The sequence below is a fragment of the Agelaius phoeniceus genome, chromosome 28 (genome assembly GCF_051311805.1).
Source record: "Agelaius phoeniceus isolate bAgePho1 chromosome 28, bAgePho1.hap1, whole genome shotgun sequence".
Classification (NCBI taxonomy): Eukaryota; Metazoa; Chordata; class Aves; order Passeriformes; family Icteridae; genus Agelaius; species Agelaius phoeniceus.
This window is the reverse complement of record NC_135292.1, coordinates 5515029-5533442: the sequence shown is the minus strand read 5'-3', so window position 1 is coordinate 5533442 and position 18414 is coordinate 5515029. Positions and strand designations below refer to the sequence as shown.

Genomic DNA, 18414 nt, shown 5'->3' with positions numbered 1-18414 from the left:
AGTAACTAAATATAATTACTGTATAATCATAAGAAGAATCATGAGAAACTATGTTAGAAGTTTGAGGGGGGCCACAAGGAGCCCATGCTTGGCTGAAATCTATGTATACAATAGAACAATTGAAGTTTAATCATTAACATGAAAGTTATATAAGGATAGAATATAAAAACATGTTCATCCCAAACCCATGTCGGAGTCAGATTTGGGTTGGTACCCCTGACACCCAGAGCTCTTCAATAAAAGCACCTGCATATAATCATTCTGGTGATTATGTGTTTCTGAACGCTAATATACCCAGTAAAGTGTTAAACCCTTCCCAGCTGCTGTGCATGAGGCTCTATGAATATGCACCAGGCTGATGTAAGGGGAAAGGTATTTCAGGGGATCCCTGAAGGAAACAGGGTGCTCCTGGCTGAGTGCCAAGATGCACCCAGTTTACATCTTCCAAGAACTGTTTAGCATGGCTCTGCCCTGGATCTGCCTCTTTAGAGCATGCAGATTCCTTGGCTGTGGCTTTAGTCCATTCTCTTTATCACCTCCAGGTTTTGGGCCTTGGTGCACTCTGCCTTCAGACGGGGAGTGCTGATAGTTGGCAGATCTGTACAGGTGTCCTCACCCTGGGTGCATTGGATGTTATCCCATCCAAGCAGGCAGTTTAACACAAGCAGCTATTTCACCGAGCTTAATTAACAACAGAAATAAAAGCTATATAACAAAATACATATATAATTTGCATATATATTTAAATATATATATATATAAAATATATATATTAAAAATATATATATAATTTACTTTAAAAAACAGTCCCAGCCTGATCCATATGGTCCCAGAAACCCGGGATCCCAGTCCATACAGTCCCAGTCCATATTTGATCCCACTTCAGGCTATCCTGGTCTGGAGGGTTCTGATCCACACGATCCCCATCCACGTGATCCCAGTCCAGGTGATCCCAGCCCATCTTTGATCCCAGCCCATATTTGATCCCAGCCCATCTTTGATCCCAGCCCATATTTGATCCCAGTCTGTGTGGTCCTGCACACACTCCCAGGGTCTGGAATTCCAGTTCCCAGCCAGGAAAAAATGTTCCTGCCCTTGAACTTCCTTCCTATCCCCTCAACAAATTGCAATAAAATTATAAACAAAGAAATAATAATTGAAATTAAATAAATTATAATAAAAATGAAATATAAAAATCTCAACTCTTCTTTACAATGATTCAACTCCAACAATGATTCAACTCAAACCAACAATAACTATTACTATAATATTACCAATGCATATAAATAAACAAATTATATATCAAGAAATACCTTTTGAAAATTTTAACTCGATGACTAATGTACTTTAGATAAAAATATCTAAAGAAACTACCATGCAATCTAACACATCTTAGTTAAACAATTCATATTACAAATATACTAAACACAAAACCAGACACCAGTACAATTTCTCAGACATTTCAACCAAACAATTAAACTTTAATAACATCCTTAAGTACTCTTGAAAAATTAAAATTATTTTTAAAAAAATTAATTGTGTGCAGGTGGTTTTATTTTGATATTGGTTTTTGGATTGTTTGGGTTAGATGATTTAAAAAATGGGAATTTTATAGGAATTGAATCAGCTGAGAAGGTGGCACTCTGCAAACAGAACTGACTGAAAATGAACGGGACAGAAATCAGTAACTCTGAAAGTTTTATTTGCTATCAAATACATCGCACACACCCAGCCCCACACAATCCCCATCCCACTGCTCCAAATTGAGATCCCACTTCTCCCAATCTCCTTCCAACTCCATCTCAACTTGACAGCTGTGGAATGGAGTGAGTTTGGCCTGGGATTGAGTTTTTTGAGGAAGGAACAAGCAATCTGAGGTGGAATTGAGCCCTTTGGGGTTAAAATTCAGTTATTTTCAGTAGAATATGAGTGGTTTTGAGGTGACTGTTCCATCCCCCCAGACTTTTGGAGCAGAGAGAGATGGAGAAGACAAAAAAATTCAGGCCAAACCAAAGGACAAGCAGGCAGGTGTGTTCCCAACATGGATCACAGGGAATGTGAGTGACCAGGGCTGTGCCCAAAGTGCCTCCTCCAGTGGGGGATGGAGCTGGAGCAGCGCACGAAGCTCTTCCCGCACTCGGGGCACTCGCAGGGCTTCCCTTACCGGTGCCTCCGTTGGTGTTGGGTCAAGGTAGAGTTCCTGGAGAAGCTCTTCCCACACTGGGGACACTCGTAGGGCCTCTCCCCTGTGTGGATGCGCCGGTGGGTGACGAGGGTGGAGTTGTGCTTGAATCCCTTCCCACAGTCTGGGCAGCGGAATGGCCTCTCCTCTGTGTGAATCCGATAGTGCATGAGGACATTGAAGCTGGTCTGAAACCTCTTCCTGCATTTATCACACTCGTAGGGCCTCTCCCCAGTGTGGATGCGCCGGTGCCTGACGAGGGTGGAGTTGTACTTGAATCCCTTCCCACAGTCGGGGCATTGGAAGGGCCTCTCCTCTGTGTGACTCTGATAGTGCTGGAGGAGACTGGAGCTGGTCTGAAACCTCTTCCCACACTTGGAGCACTCATAGGGCCTCTCCCCAGTGTGGGTCCTCTGGTGCTTGATCAGGTTGGAGCTCCAGCTGAAGCTCTTCCCACACTCCCCACACTCGTAGGGCCGTTCCCCAGTGTGGGTCCTCTGGTGCACGATCAGGTCGGAGTTCCACCTGAAGCTCTTCCCACACTCCACGCACGTGTGGGGCTTCTCCCCATCATGGAGCTGCTCATGGAGCACCAGCTCCGAGCTCTGCCTCCATCTCCGGCCGCCTTCCCGGCCCAGGCTGGCTCTTTCCCCCTCACATCCCCGCCATCTGCGTTTGCAGCCCCTCCTCGTGCGGCATCTCCGGGCCTTTTCCTCCCCGTTGGCTTCCTGCGCCGTGGAGCCGCTCAAAACGGCCTCTGCCACCAGGTTCTGCCGCGGGCATTTGTCCTCCCTGCTCTCCATGCTCAGCTCCTGCTCTGGGCGAGGAAGGACAAGGACAGCATGGGATTTGCCTCCGTGCCACAGGCAAGGGCAACGAGATCCCCCCAGGGCTGTGCTGCAGCCGGGGGCCGTGCTGGGCTGGGAGATGGAGCAGCACAGAGGGGAAAGGGGCACTGACTTCCTCCTCACCTGCCTCAGTGTCCCGGGGCATCTTCCTCTTCCTAGCAGCCTCCCAGGGGTTGGCAATGGCAAATCCTGGTTTGGGGAAAACAAGGGATGAGCACGTTTGTAGGAGCGTCGGGGGTAGCGCGGTCGGGATGGACGGAGACGAGAGATCTCTGCAGCCAGGTCGTGGAACTTGCGGTTTATTGCAAAGGGCCTGGGTGCAGGGCCCTGCTTGGAGCTGCCAGCCACAGCTTGGAGCAGGCCTGAGAGAAGAGAGGGAGGGAGAGGATGAGAGGGTGAGAGAGTAAGAGGGTAAGAGTGTAAGAGAGTAAGGTTCCTGTTACAATACAATAATTCTTCTTCTGTGTTAAATATTCTATTTTTCACTAACCAGTCCAGTACAAGATACAAATCCAATAGCAATTACATACAGCCTATAAAAATCATTACATCACCATACTGTAATAAGTAGCAATATATTTGTTCATTAATTAAATCAATAGTTAAATAATTATACAATATAAAAGCAATAACTAAATAGCTAAAACTGCTTGATTCTTAAATGTGCAGCCACATATGGTTGCTTGGCTTGCAGGAATCGTATAGTGGTTTGGGAATTCCTTGGTAAAGATATACACGATAAGGAAAAGTTCACCCAGAGGTCACAGAGGAAGGCCACAACAACAATTCCTAAACGCGCAAGAATTGCTTAAGCTTGCAGGAATCGTATAGTGTTCTGAAAATTCCACTGTATAGGTATGCCTTATAAGGAAAAGTTCAGTCAGTGGTTAAAGAGGAAGACTTGGAGCCTTCATCCCACGACCACCAGAAGGCAGAAAAAGACCCCCTAGCAACTGAACGAGCAAGCACAAAAGACAGACCACGTCATCCCTGGACCCGGGAGAAGAAGGCGATAAAAGGCGAACTTTGGGGATAGGAACGGCACGAGCCCAGAGGAGCGGAGACTCCCGGCCGCCCAGCGCTGAACTTTGCTTGTTCTCGCTTGCAAAATAATAAAAAAAAAGTATGATCCTTAAATCCAGTGAACTCATTTATCACCATACTGTGTTACATTTTAAACCCCAAAAACTCCTCTTTGGAGCCCTTCTGCTGAGCTAGTAGGGTCTGCTCTGACCCTTGGACCTGTCTGCAAGCAGAGGGAATTGTTTCATCAGAAGGGGATTACCTTCAGTCGGGCCACACCATTGTTTTCCACTTGTTCAGTATCTAAGATATCTAAAAGCTTGCTTTCATTCCAATCTTGCTTAGAGTTCCCATACTCTCAAAAGCTTTTGAGAATATAGAAACTATAAGCAAGATTGGAATGAAAGGCCAGACAATAATATTTATAAGGCTTTCCTGTTTTATCTACCCCAACACACATTGAGTTTGAAGATCTCTCTGCCCAGGTACATCTCTAGTCCGGCCATGTGGGCTCCAGAAAAACCTCCCAAACACCAAGATTCAGCCCTGAAAAAGCCTCCCAGGGGTTGCCCGTCCCTGGTGCCTTCCCTCTGGTGTTCGGGGGTTCCCCCCTGTCCCAGCTGCTGGGGTCACGCTTGGATTGGGGGTCCCCCTTCTCCTCAGTGCCCCCCCTGCCCAGGCTGCTGGCAGTGCCAGCAATGCCAAAAGCTCCCCCCTCTTGGCTCTCCCCATTTCGGGATGCCGGGGCTCTTTGGGCTCCCGGGCTCCCTTCTCCCCTCATTCTCGGCTCTGGGCTGCAGCGGCTCCAAGGAGTCCCCCCTGCCCCTCTCCAGGCTCTTGAGGCTCCCGCCAATGGCGGCGCTCCCCCCTCTCTGGCCTCCCCACTTTGGCCTCCTGGGGGACACAGGGCTCTGCTCCTCCAGGCTGCCTCTGCCCGCAGCCGCCACCGCCACCCCCCGATGTCCCCCCGAGGGGCCTTTTCCGCTCAGCCTTGGACTTCTTCATTCTCCAAACATCCCCCCACAAACCCAACCCAGGGACCCCCCGGGATATCCGGGCCGGGCTCCCCCTCCCGCTCACCGGAGCCATGGGGGGGGGGGGGGGCGATGATCCCACAGGTGGGGGCTGCGAATTCAGGCAGGGATCGAGACCGCGTGGCTCCCGCAGCTCAGCCTTGATCCGCCTTTGTCCCGCCTCTTCCTCTTCCTCCCGCTCCTCCTCTGTCCTATCTCCACCTCCCTCTCCTCCTTTCCCCTAACCCCGCCTCCTTCACTGCTCTTTCTCCTCCCGCTCCTCCTCTTCCATCCCCCCTCCTCCTCCTCCTCTGTCTTATCCCCACCTCCTGCTCCTCTTCCATCCCGCCCCTTCCATTCCTTCTCCCCCTCCTCCCCCCTTACCCCGCCTCCTCCTCCCCCTCCATCCCTGCCCTTCCCTCCCTCCTCCTCCTCCCCCAGCAGCAGCCACACCCTCGGTGCCCCGTTCCCGCAGCCCTCGCAGCCCGCGGCAGCAGCGGCCATGGAGCCGGGCCAGGTCGGCATGGGCAGCGCGGGGCTCTCGGCTGCTCCCAGCCGCTGCGGGCGGGGGGAACCCGGCCCGGGCCAAAGGAGAGGCAAACTGGGCAAACTGGGGGCAGATCACAAAGCTAAGGATGCAGCAGGAAATGGAGCTGAAAGAGTTAGTTTAATATTAACTCCAAACGAGGAAAAACTGGAAATTCCAAAGTTTAGGGAAGCCGAGAAAAAAGAATTAAACAAGATAGGAAATGAACAAGATAAATCAGGGTAATAGAAACTTCTACATGGAAGACAATTACTTAATAAAATGTGCTTACTAGGAAAAGATTAGAAGACGTGCATCAGAAACCCCACTGGCGTACTCAAGCTTTGTGTGATCATTTTTTAAGGAATTTTGGGTGCACTGGGATTTTTGGCGTAGCAAAGCAAGTCACTGAAAGATGCTTAATTTGCCAAAGGATAAATAAAAAGGTGATGAGAAAAACAACATTAGGAGGTCATGAGTTAGCTCGTCGACCATTTCAAAATATCCAAGCAGAAGTTTAGATTTGTTAGGTTCTGGATTTATTTGGAAAAGAACCCATTTAATCTAGAAGAAAGAGAATATGCCATATGTTAGACAGGAGATTTTAGGGGAATAAAAATCTTTGAAGTATCAGAAACACCCGAGGAAAAAACCAAGAAAATAAAAAGGGGAAATGAAAGGGAGGGGAACAAGAGGAAAAGTCAGAAAGAGAGTGGGATCCTCTGCAGCTCTTGCCCCCTCCGTTGGCGGCCGAGGCGCCTGTCCCGGGTCCCGGCTCGCTGCCCGCCTCAGCTCCGCCTGCCCCGGTTTCCATCCCAGGTGCGGGCTCACTGCCCAGGGCAGCTCCACCTGCCCCGGCGCTGGCGGTGAATTTGTGTGCCCTGGCCCCACTGCCCGGCCCGCGGCCGCTCTGCCGGCCATGCTGGGCAAGATGGGGTTGCTCTGTCCTGCCGCGTGGGCCGAGGTCACCGCGCCGACCGCACCGAGGGCGGGTCCCAGCCATCCCATCCCCGGCTGCCCTGCCCGTGCCAGCTGCGCTGGGCAGCGCCGCTGCTGCTGCCGGGGTCTCCCACCTGCCTTTTCTCTGCCGGGAGCTGCCGGATCAGCCGCCAGAAGCCATGTGGGGGCTGCCCACGCTCCGGCTCGGCCTCCACGGGAAGATCCCCCTCTGGCGATTCCGGCAGCAGACCCTGCCCACACTCCCACCGAGCCTCGGCGGGATATCCTCCCCTGACCCCTCCTGCTCTGAGTTACGTCCCCTTGGTAACCACAGCTCCGGCTGTTCAGGGAAAATCCCTCTCTCTACAGGAAGCACCTTATCGAAACACTAGGAGCTCAGTTAAACGGCAGCCCTCTCCAAATTCTTTCCCAAAACACGGGAGAAAGGCTACAGAAGGTAAAAAAGTGAAAGAGTTAGATGAAGGGATTGCTCTGTTGCCGTTAAGAGAGGTTCCCATGGCAGGGATGCGCTGCCCCGCCCCGCGGGAGCCACCGGCGCCCCTGCCGGCCGTGCCCGGAACTGCACCCAAGGGGAAAGCGCCGCGGCCGAAAGGCCGGGACCGGCTTCGGGCTCTGTTTGTTGGCACTGCCGGAGCTGTTGATACACACTACTATTATTATATTATACACACTAGTAAAGAACCGTTATTCCTAATCCCATATCTTTGCCTGAGAGCCCCTTGATTTCACTATCCTAAAAATTAAGAGGGAGGGGCTTTGCATTCTCCATTCCAAGAGAGGCTTTTTCTGCCTTCCCAAGCAGACGCCTGTCTTGTAAAGCAAGACAAGCACCCACAGGCACTGAGGGGGGCTGCAGGAGGGGCAGAAGAAGGCCCTGCAGCACTTGGGCACAAAGGCCCAGCAGGTGAATGCAAGAAGGGAGCAGCAAAAGGCCAAGCTGAAGGCAAAGGCCAGGGCAGAGCTCCTACAGCCCCTGAGGGATCAGCCCCAGGGCCCAAGGGGGCCCAGCACCCAGGGCACGGCTCGGCCACAAGCACCCGGCAGAGGCATTGCCCTCCTCGGCAGGGCACAGCCCACCCAAACAGCCCCTGGCAAGGAATCAGGGCTCCGGCTGCAGGGCACAAGGACACTGCAAGCAGAGACAGCAGCACCCTCAGGACCAGCAAGTCCAGCCCGTGATGGACATGGATTGGCAGGGCTGTCACAGCTCCCATCACACCAGGGACCCTCCACACTGGAGCCCTTGAGAACATTCAGGTGGGTCTGCATTGAGAGGAGGCATTTTCTGATGGACACAGGGGCCTCTCAATCTGCTCTGAATCTTAGACCTAAAGGGGAAAATAGTAAAGGAATATTTTAATTTTTAAGGGAATGAGTGGGAAAGATGAGCAGGTATGATTTGTTCAACCACTATTAGAAGCTGTGGGGGATAGGTTTGAAATAAATGAATTTCTTTTTCTTCCTCCTGTGATTGTAATTAACTAGGAAGGAGTTTGAGAGCTGGATTTTAATACTGTAAAAAGGGATACAGAGGCTAGTTCTGTTGTACCTCTGTGTCAAAAGTCTGACAAGGCCTATGCTGAAGTGAACCCAGAAGTGTGGGCAGCCCCAGGGAAATACAGAAAATTAGATATGGAGCCTCTACAAATTAAAGCAACCAGGACAAGCAATACCCTGTTCCAAGAGAGGGAAGGAAGGGCTCACAGCCTGGTATTGAGTCCCTGTTAAAGGCAGGGCTTTTGGAGCCAAGGATGTCTCCCTACAACACTCCTATCTTGCCAGTCAACAAACTGGATGGATGGACACAAGGAGGAAACACAGAATTTTCAAGTGTTAAAATTAAGATTAACTGAGGCGAGTGGCCTGGGCCTTCCAGACAGGGAAAAAGAATTTGAATTATGGGTGGATGTTAAACAGGGTCTTGCCAAAGGAATTCTTGTGCTAAAATGTTTAACCCAGTGGCCAGAGAGCAGCCTCATTGTCTGCAGAATTGTGCAGCCACAGCTTCCGTGGGAGCAGAGGCCTGAAAACTGATGACAACAGGAGGATCTCCTAGAGTTCAAGTCTGGCATCAAGTTAAAGCTTTGACAACCAAAAGAGCCTCTAAATGGATGAGCAGGGCTCGGTGATTACAGTATGAAACTTGTTCAGTGGCACAGGAGGATTCAGAACTGAGGACAGGGCAAGGGTTTAACCCAGCCTCCTGTTTGAACAGCCTGGAGAGGGGCTGGCAAGGAACCCAGGACTGCACTCAAGGGACAGAGCTCCCGAGCCAGGCTGGGAGAGATTGATGGGACATTCCCTGGCCTGAGGGAGACAATGTGTTTGTTTATGGCTCTGCAAGGGCAGCAGGAGGGAAAAGAGCTACAAGACAGGCTGTTATTAAGGAAGGGGAATCAGACAAAGCGCAGGTCACCGCCCCATGCTCAGCTCAACCCGCGGAGCTGTGGGTGCTTGTAAGAGCCTGGCACTGAAATGCCCTGAGCACGAAGGCTTCAATATCTTCTGCTGACACCATGGCACCTAACAGGGGGGGCAAAAGCAATTCTGACTGCTTCAGCAAGCACTGGATCACTTATTAACCTATTGCTAAAACAATTCAAAGATAATGGATTGTGGAAGCAATAGATTCAGATGGGGAACTCATTTTACAGGAAAGACCCTTCAGGGGGTTATGGCAGCTTTAGGAATACAATGGGACCTCCATAACCCCTGGCAAGCCCAGAGCTCGGGTTGGGTAGAAAGAATGAATGGGGAAATAAAGAAACACCTTTGGAAGCTGGAGATGGAAACCAAGATGCCATGGGTACAGCTTTTGCCATTGGCTTTGGCAAGGAAAAGAGCCAGACCCAAGGCAGATATTCAATTATCTCCCTTGGAATTCATGTCTGGAATTCCTTACCTGGGCAATTCTCCACCTAGTGCAGGGTGGAAATAAGGGATGTAAATGTAAGGCAGGCTGTAGCCAGGATCCTGTCTCCTGTGGAATCTCTCCCCCAGGAAGCTGGGCTGGCACAGAGCCTGCCCTGGGACTTTGCTGTTGCCAACACCCAGCCAGGCCATCGGCTCCTGCCTAAGGAGTGCAAAGCAGCACCACTGGTGGCCAAGGGGCCCACGCCAAGTGTCCCTGAGGCCAGAAACAGCCGCCAGCACAGCTGAGCACGGGGGGACCCCTCAGCCTGGCCTCAGGGGCTCTGAAGCCCCGGAGATTTGCACTTCCCGCCTGCAGCAGGACCATGGGAGCCGCCCCTGAGCCTGCCCTGAAGGCAACGCAGCAGCAGCCAGGGCTCCACAGCGGGCCAAGCCCCTGGGCCTGCCCACAGATCCTCTGCTCAAACCCTCGGGAATCCTGGCCACCCTCCCCTGGCACCTCCAGCCACTGCGGCCAAGCCTCGCTGCCGCTGCTGCAGCTCCAGCGCTGGCTGGGCCTGCACTGCCACAGCTGCTGGGGAGCACCGCGGCACAATTCCACCCTGGGGCTCACTCACACCCACACTCTGGGCTGCCTGCGACTGCACTGCTGCAAAATGTACCCATCCTGCTTCTTTTAAATCTTATTTCTCTGCTCAGAAAGGTTTCTCTACTCAAAGGTTTGCCTTTGGGAAAGAAATTTTAAAGGTTTTATTTAAGGGGTTCCCAGTCTGTTCGGATGTTAAACTCATCTCCACCACTCAATGGAGATGAGTTTAACATCCGAACAGACTGGGAATAGCCCAAAAGACACCCACAGAGATAAGGACCAGCAACAAAACATCAACGCCCCGCAGCAAACAGCAACCAACAGCTACCCCAGACACTGCCCCCGCACAGCTGGAGACACCTGGTCTGGAAAAGGCTGAGAAGGAAATCCAGGAGTGTGGGCGGAATTCACAGCAGAGGGGAAGAAATCCGAGTCTAAAAGGAAACCAAATACTAAAAACTTACACGACTTGGAAGCAATGAACATTAAAGCAGTGGATTTAGATTGGTTCAGACTATGTAAAGTTTAGGAAAAATCGAGTAAAACTGACATGTCATGGAATGATTTTTTCTGCATAGCTGGGCTATGGGTGGATGAAAGTATTTCTGTTGCACATCCTGGCCAGAACCAAGTAATGCCTTGACTCTCTCACACTAAAGAGATTCTTGGAGAGTTTTTGTTTTCCCTACAGTTTCAGTGATAAGATTACAACATGAGAAACATTTTTTATAATAATCCTACTTTATATTGTCAGGTAGGTTTGGGACAGAAGGGTGAGAATCAATTTTTGGTCTGGGTTTTTCCATGTTCGCCTTTATGTTGCATTTTGCAAAATTGAAGAGCTTAAACCGTGATACTTTTAACTCTTAAATAGTTAATACTTTTTTTTAAAAAAGCAGATTCCGGGGGGCCTCATGTGACTCACCAGATGGCAGCCCTGGAAGAGAAGCTTTGGTTCTAGTCAGCCAGGAGAGGAGCTTTAGGAATGCAAATGAACCCTGCTGGGCAAAGCCTGGCCAATGTACCTGGGTCTCTTGCCTGCGGCAGGAATTGGGCTGGTTCCCCCTGCCCCTCACCCCGAGCTCTGCCTGCTTGCACTGATGGAATTTGCACAGCTCAAGGCAGAGCCCGGGGTGAGGATATCTGACCCTGCAACAGAAACGGGTGAAGCTGCAAAGGGAAACAGCAAATGGAGAATGTTGGGAAAACTTCACTATAAATAAATGGGGGGAATCATCCCTCTGCCCACTCCAACGTGTGCTGTCACTGTCTATGTTATATAGGGTGGATTAGAGCACTGAGATGTTCTTGCTACCACAAGTTCCGGGAAATCAGTTGGGAATCCAAGTATTTGATGATTTAATTAGAGAAAAATGGTCAATTGATGCAGCCCTGGCTGGAGAGAGCGGCCAAAGATGGGGAGAAGATGAACGGCCAGCAGAACAAATCCTACAACACCATGGACCAGCCCCTGGGAACCCAAACCAATTCATATCAGGAGCCACAGAACCCATTTCTCATTTCAATGGCACCATTAGATTACAAGCTGCCCTCGGAATAACCAACCAGACAGCTCCAGCTCCTGACCTTCCTGCTGAGCAATCCACTGAAATGAGGAACACAACATTTCACCATGGGATGGGATCAGATCATCTGTTAGCAGAGAAAAGAGGAGTTTGTGGAAAATCAAATGACTCAAACTGGTCTTGGCAAATAGAGACAAAGCAAAAGTGGTGAAACAGATAACAAAGGAAACAAAAAAGCAGCTCATGTACCAGTCCAAACGTGGAAAGGATGGGAATGGGACATGGTTTTGTGGTTCCCTGGCAGACCATGGGTTAAACGAATGCTGCTTCTGCTCTGATGTGCTGCAGCACCTCTCACCTTTTTACCATGCTCCACACCTTGAGAGTGCAGCTCATTCAGCAGCTGAGCGGGGGGCCAGGGGCTTGTAGATAAGGAAGTAACGGGCGAAACCACAGCTTCAATAAATGTTATTAATTAACATGGACTGCTGCTCGCAGAAAGTCCCGCTAAATTCCTGAACGTCGAGAACAAAAAAGACTTAACAGAGCCGTGAATATCGGCTGTTCTACAAAAGTGGGGGTGCACATTAACGAGGACGTGCAGTTGGCAGATCGGGAGGTCTGAACCTTCCAAGTACCTCAGCCAGTGGGCAAAGGGAGAGGGAGATGAGCCGGGAAAATGAGGATAAAAAGGAGGCTGCGAACTACAACAATGGCAGCGAGCGCATTCCGGCGCTCTTCATTCCCGGCGCTTCCGTGGCAAATGCGCCACGGCCTCTCCCTCTGCTCAGCAATAAAGTCACTTGTACAGGACTCCTCTGTCTCCTCGGGGCACGGAAACCTCCGGCCACGTGAATTTCCCCGCACAGCCGCGGGCACGGGGCAGCCGCCCCTGTGCCAGCCACAGGAACCGGGCCGAGCCAGCGCTGCTCCGGCAGCGGCTCCTGCCGAGGCAGCGGCCGCAAGGAGACCGCGGGCAGCCGCTCCCGCAGCGCCCTCACGGCAGCGGCACCACGGGCCGGACACGGCACAAGGAACCCGCCTGAGCCCCCTGCCGCCCCCGAGGCCCGCAGCGAGCCCCGAGCCCCCGCACAACCCAGCGCGGCTCCCACCTGCGCTGCGGCCGCCTCCCAGCTCCGCCGCCGCCTCACCGGTGGCTCCCGGTCGCTCCCAGTATGGTCCAAATCACTCCCGGTAGGATCCCAGTTGCCCCCGACACGGTCCCAGCGGCTCCCAGTCATGCCCTGTATGGTTCCTTTCGCTCTCAGTCCCTCTCAGGAAGAGCCCAGTGTGGCCCCAGGCACTTCCAGGATGAGCCCGGTCACACCTTACCCGATGCCATTTGCCCCCGCTGTGGTCCCAGTTGCTCCCAGTATAAGTCCAGTCACCTCCAGTTTGATCCCAGTTACTCCCAGACACTCCCAGTACTATGCCAGTCACTCCAAGTGTCACCCCATCAGTCCCAGTATGATCCCAGTATGACCCCAGCATGGGGCAGCTGCTCCCAGTATGATCCCAGTTGCTCCCTGCATTATTCCAGTTTCTCTTCTTCACCCCTACTACAGATCTGATCACTCCCAGTATGATTCCAGTCAGTCCCAGGATGATCCAAACCATTCCCAGTCCCTCCCAGTCCACTCTCAATTGTCCCCTGCATGTTCCCAGTAGCCCTCAGTGTGGTCCCAGTATATCCCAGTATGATCTCTGCTGCCTCAGTTCTGCTCCCAGTGGGTTCTTTTCCCAGTCTGTCCCAGTCCATTCCAGTCTGTCCCAGTCTCTCTCCAGCAGCTGCTGCCCACCCCCCCCTCCCAACCCCATTCCCGGGCACTGGGACCCCCCCCTGCACCCCCTAATCCTGCACCAACACCCCCCTGCACCCCCTTTCCCGGGTATCCTCCTCTCCCAGCCCCTGGATCCCCCATTTCCGTGAGCCCAGGGAGCCCCGGGCCCCCATTCCCGGCCAGCCCGGGGCACCTCAGCCCCAGCCTCCCTTTGCTGGGAAACCCGGCCTGGGCACGGGGCTCTGCGGCCGCTCTGGGATTTATGATCCCCCAAAGGAAAGGGAGAGAACAGCAGAGAGAGAGAGCGAGAGAGAAGGAGATTGGGAATCAGGGATCGGGTCCCAGCGCCCAGCCCTGCTCCGCCGGGGGTGGGACCCGCACCCGCAGCAAAAATTGGCTCCGCTGCTCCCGCTGCTTGCCCGGCTTTGGGCCGAGCCCAGCGGGGTCCGGGCAGAGTTTGAGCGCAGGGCCGGGAGTTCAGCAGAGCCCGGCCCGGGGGTCCCGCAGGGCGCGGCCCTGGAGGGTCCCAGACGGATCCCCGAGGGATCCAGAGGGGTGCCAGGAGGGGATCCAGGTGAATTCCCTGGAATTCGCCCTTTCCCCCTCCCCCCGCGCTCCCTCGGGCACTTTCGCTTTCGCGTCTCTGCAGCCGCGATCGGGGACGGCTGCGATGGCCCCAGCGCTGGGGCTGGGGGTGCTCCGGGGGCTCCTGGGGCTCCTGGGGGACCCGGGGGCCGCGACCAAAGGTGAGTGGGACCCCCCGAAACCGGGACCCCCCTGAACCGCATTTCCCGGGCACCGGGACCCCCTTGATCTTCCATTCCCGGGCAGGGGAACCCTCCTGAACCCCCATTTTGGGTCATGCCACCCCCCCTCATTCCACTTCCCCAGCACCGGGACCCCCCTGTACCCCCTCATCTGGCACCGAGATCCCCTGAACCCCCATTTCTGTTCACCGGGACCCACCTGACCCGCAATTCCTGGGCACCGGGAACTCCCTAAACCTCCATTCCCGGGTACCGGGACTGCCCTGAACCCCCATTTTCGGTCCTGTGACCCCCTCAGCACCCTTTTTCAGCACCGGGACCGCCCTGAACCCCCATTCCTGAACACGCGGACCCCCTTGAGCGCCCATTTCTGGGCACAGGGACCCCCCTGTACCCCCTTGCCCAGCATTGGCACCGCCCTGTACCCCCTCATGTGGCCCCAGGACCCCCCTGAGTCCCCATTTCTGGTCACCGACGCCCCCGGAACCGCAATTCCCGGCCACCGGGACCCCCTTGAATCCCGAATTCCTGGAAGGAAACTCCCCCCGAACCCGCATTCCCCCGCACGGGAACCCCCTGAACCCCAATTTTTGGGCACTGGGACCCCCCTGCCCCCCCTAATCCGGGCCTAGGATCCCCCCACACCCCCGTCAGTGCTCTGGGACGCCCTGCACGCCCATTCCCGGCCACCTCGTCCTTCCCAGACCCCAGACCCGCCCTTTTCCTCGGCTTTTGGACCCCCAGATCTCCCAAATTTCGGCGTCCCCCCAGTTCTTCATTGCCGGCGCTTCCTGGAAGGGGTTCCAGGGGATCCCGGAGGGTCCCCTGGGGTTCCAGGGGGTCAAGAGACCCCCCTTGAACGTTCATTTCGGGGCACTGGGACCCCCCCTGTACCCCCTTCCTCAGCCCCGATAACCCCTGCACCCCCTTATCTGCATCCTGGAACCCCCTGAGCCCCCATTCCCGGGCAGGGAAACCGCCCTGAACCCCAATTTCTGGGCACCGGGATCCACTACATCCCCTTATCCGGCACCGGGACCCCCTGAACCTCAATTTTCAGGCACCAGGACCCCTTGAACCCCGGAACTCGGGAATGGAACCCCCCGGAACCCCATTCCTGGGCACCGGGACCCCAGTGCATCCCGTTATCTGGCCCTGGGACCCCCTGCACCCCTTTTCCCAGCACCAGATCCCAGCCAGGCCATTATCTGGCACCGGCACCCCTGAACCCCCATTCCTGGGCACCGGGACCCCACTGCATCCCCTTATACAGCACCAGGACCCCCTGAACCCCCATTCCACTGCACCAGGACCGCCGTGCACCCCCATATCTGAGACTGGAACCCTCCCAAACCCTCCGTTCTCAGGCACAGGGACCCCCCCTGCACCCCCTTATCCAGCACGGGGACCCTCCTGCACCCCCTCATGCAGCACCAATGCCCCCCCGCACCCCCTTTCCCGGCCCTCCCCCTCTCAGACACCCCAGCCCCCGCTTTTCCTTGACCCCAGCACCCCCTGGACCCCCACTCCTGCCTTCCACAGCCCCCACCCACCACCTTCCTCAACACCGGGGCCCGTGCACCCCCTTTCCTGGGCACAGGGACCCCCTGGACACCCCATTGTTATAAAATTGACTCAAAATGAGTAATTTCCAATCAAAGAATTTATTAATTATTGAAGCAGTTATACTACGTAAGCAAAGGCTCAGCGCTGGGCGACAGGGGAGTCTCCGCTCCACCTACTGCCGCCCCAACTAGTTTCTGATTCAGTCCTTTTATCCTCTCCATCCTTCAGGAGTCCATGTTATCTCAGAGTTCTCTGCGCCTGCGCTGGTTGTTGCTAGGGGGTCATCCTTCTGTCTCCTGGTGGTCGGTGATAAAGGCTGCGGAGTCTTCCTCAGCCGCGTCTTCTTCACCCTATGTCCTTATTTGGTGACTTCTCTGTGGAAAATTACCAAAATCTTATGATTAATGTAATATGTGCCCTATCAAGCTTAAGCAAGCAAATGTCCTGCCTTGCAAACTGTGCCCTATCAAGCTTAAGCAAGCAAATATCCTGCCTTGCAGACTGTTTATCTGCCCCTGCCCCTTCCCCAGCTCTTCCCTGGTCGTTATCTCTGTGAGTTATCTGCTTGTACCATTTGTCATCGGGAAAGGTTTCCCTGCTGGGTGTTTATCTGCCCCTGCCCTCTCCCCAGCCTTTCCCTGGTCGTTATTTCTGTGAGTTATCTGCTTGTACCATTTGCTGGGTGGGACTATGTGTGGGCTCCTGCAACTCCTTCCCTGGTATCCTTGTAACTCCTATCTCATGAAGTAGTACAGAAATAGTCAGCAGACAACTCTTGTAACACACTGGTCTCTTTTTCGTGATGAACAAAATGTAGTCCTTCATCTCAATCCCCCCTTTGTTTTGATACTCAATTTTGTTCGTCAAAACGCTCTAATTCCCTTTTGCTGAGCTCCAGAGATTCTTCTGGATCATCCATCTTCAAGGTTTCGTATTTTGCTCGTATGAGCATAAGGTGAGCAGCTTCTAATCTGCCTTTTACAATGCTAATCAATTTATTAAAAATACAAGGGCCAAACGTGAGTCCCAATAGTAAGAGAAGTAGTGGACCCGCTATCGTTGATAATAAAGTTGTAAGCCAAGGAGAATAGTTAAACCAAGATTCATACCAGCTTTGGTGTTCTTCCCTTTCTCTTTGTCTTCTTTCTAGCCCCTCCCTTAGTTTTGCCATTGAGTCCCGTATAATTCCGCTCTTGTTTACATATGTGCAGCATTCTTCTCTTAAAGCAGCACATAGTCCTCCTTGTTGCAGGAATAATAGATTTAACCCCCTTCGATTTTGTAAGGCTACCTCTGCTAGGGAATCTAATGATTCTGTGAGGTCTTTGATGGAGGTTTCGATCCTCCTGAGGTCTTCATCTACAGAGGCTCTTAGTTCTTGGAATCCTCGGTGTTGCTGTATGAGTGAGGCTATTCCTGTTCCTGTCCCGGCTGCAGCTATTCCTAGTAACATTGCTACAGTGAAGGTTGTGAATATTTCCCGTTTCACTATGTGGGGTCCTATATTTTGATATTGTTCATAAACATACTCTATGGGGTGGTAAAGGACTCTGGGTACTATCAATACTTGAATACAAAAGTCACTGGATTCATCAAATCGGTCTATATTTATACATGGGGTGACTCCGAGAGTGTTACAGACCCATTTAGTATTTGCTGCTGGCAGTATCCAGCTGGCAGGTTTCTTAGGGTCACTCAAATTCCCCATAACCTGACATAGATGTCGTTTTTCCACTGGTACTCGTCCTATACATCTTCCTCTCCCCGTTACCCTTGCCAAGGTTATCCCTCTCGATTCTTCTCCTTCTTTTTTCCATAGGCACCTAGCTGGGTTGGTCCCATTTACTCGTCTGCTTTTTGCCGTTACCCCTATGGCTTCATAGAACGGGGGGTTTACGGTGTAACACAGCCAACATTCCTCAGTTAGATTTGGATGGGTCTCATTCAGGACTAGGAAAGTGGCCTGTAATATTTTCCACAAGTCCCCTTCTCCCGGGTTTTCAGGTCCTCGGGTCAAATTAGTAAAGTTTTGCTTATACATTTCTGGAAGACTAGTGGTTGGGGCTGTTTCTGATTCATTTCCATTATTTTCTCCTAGCGTTAGTTCTCCAGCTATCGCCTGGTTTGGTCCAATTGGTTCGGGGTCGTGTGGCACGGTTGTCTTTTGGATTATAAAGTGCCCCCGTCTGTCTGTCCCTGGTTCCCATAATCGGGCTCCCCACATTTTCCCTAATAACCAGACTTGGTCATGTGGTTTTGTCACATTAATGTAAATCATATTGCATGTTCCATCTAACCCTCCTTCTTTCTGGGTATATGTGGAAGTGGGCTGTGTACCCCTCTATGGACCCCATCCAGTTCTGATAAACCCGTCCTCGTTCCCCCCAAAGGAGCTTACTGATACACAGTCCCAATAAGCACAGTAAAAGTGTCATGGATAGTTATAATACCCTTTTCCCGGGTTTGAGCTTGGACAAAAATAATATCCAAACTGATTTAAACATGGATTTACAGGTATTAAATCACACAAAGTACATAAAAAGCTGGATGCGCCAGAAGTGATTTTGGTCTGGATAACATACTGGTCTTCCCATCTAATCAGTGACCATTTGAAGGGTTGATGTGAATACCCTTTTGCCCCTGAACTTGTTACAATTCACCAGAAAAGAATTAAGGCTTGTAATTTGGGGCTGTCATTGTCGGAGCTCAGGTTGAATTTTACCTTTGGTTTCCCCAGTGGTGGGTTACCAATCCTGGGGCAG

The 18414-nt window shown here is 52.6% G+C and overlaps 1 protein-coding gene across 2 annotated transcripts in view; it reads right to left on the bottom strand.

Annotated features, from left to right (window-relative positions):
* Positions 1–1681: 1681 nt before the first annotated feature.
* Positions 1682–18414, bottom strand: part of LOC143696103 (uncharacterized) — a 136133-nt gene continuing 119400 nt past the window's right edge. The window contains exons 1-2 of one of the 2 annotated variants that reach the window (XM_077191310.1): positions 12651–12770; positions 1682–3392 (exon numbers count right to left, since the gene is read on the bottom strand). In XM_077191310.1, coding sequence (XP_077047425.1) covers positions 2161–2985 — 825 coding nt within the window. In that variant the 5' untranslated portion in view covers positions 2986–3392; positions 12651–12770 and the 3' untranslated portion in view covers positions 1682–2160. Of the gene's footprint in view, positions 3393–12650; positions 12771–18414 lie in introns of those variants that run through there. The other variant, XM_077191309.1, reaches the window with a different exon arrangement.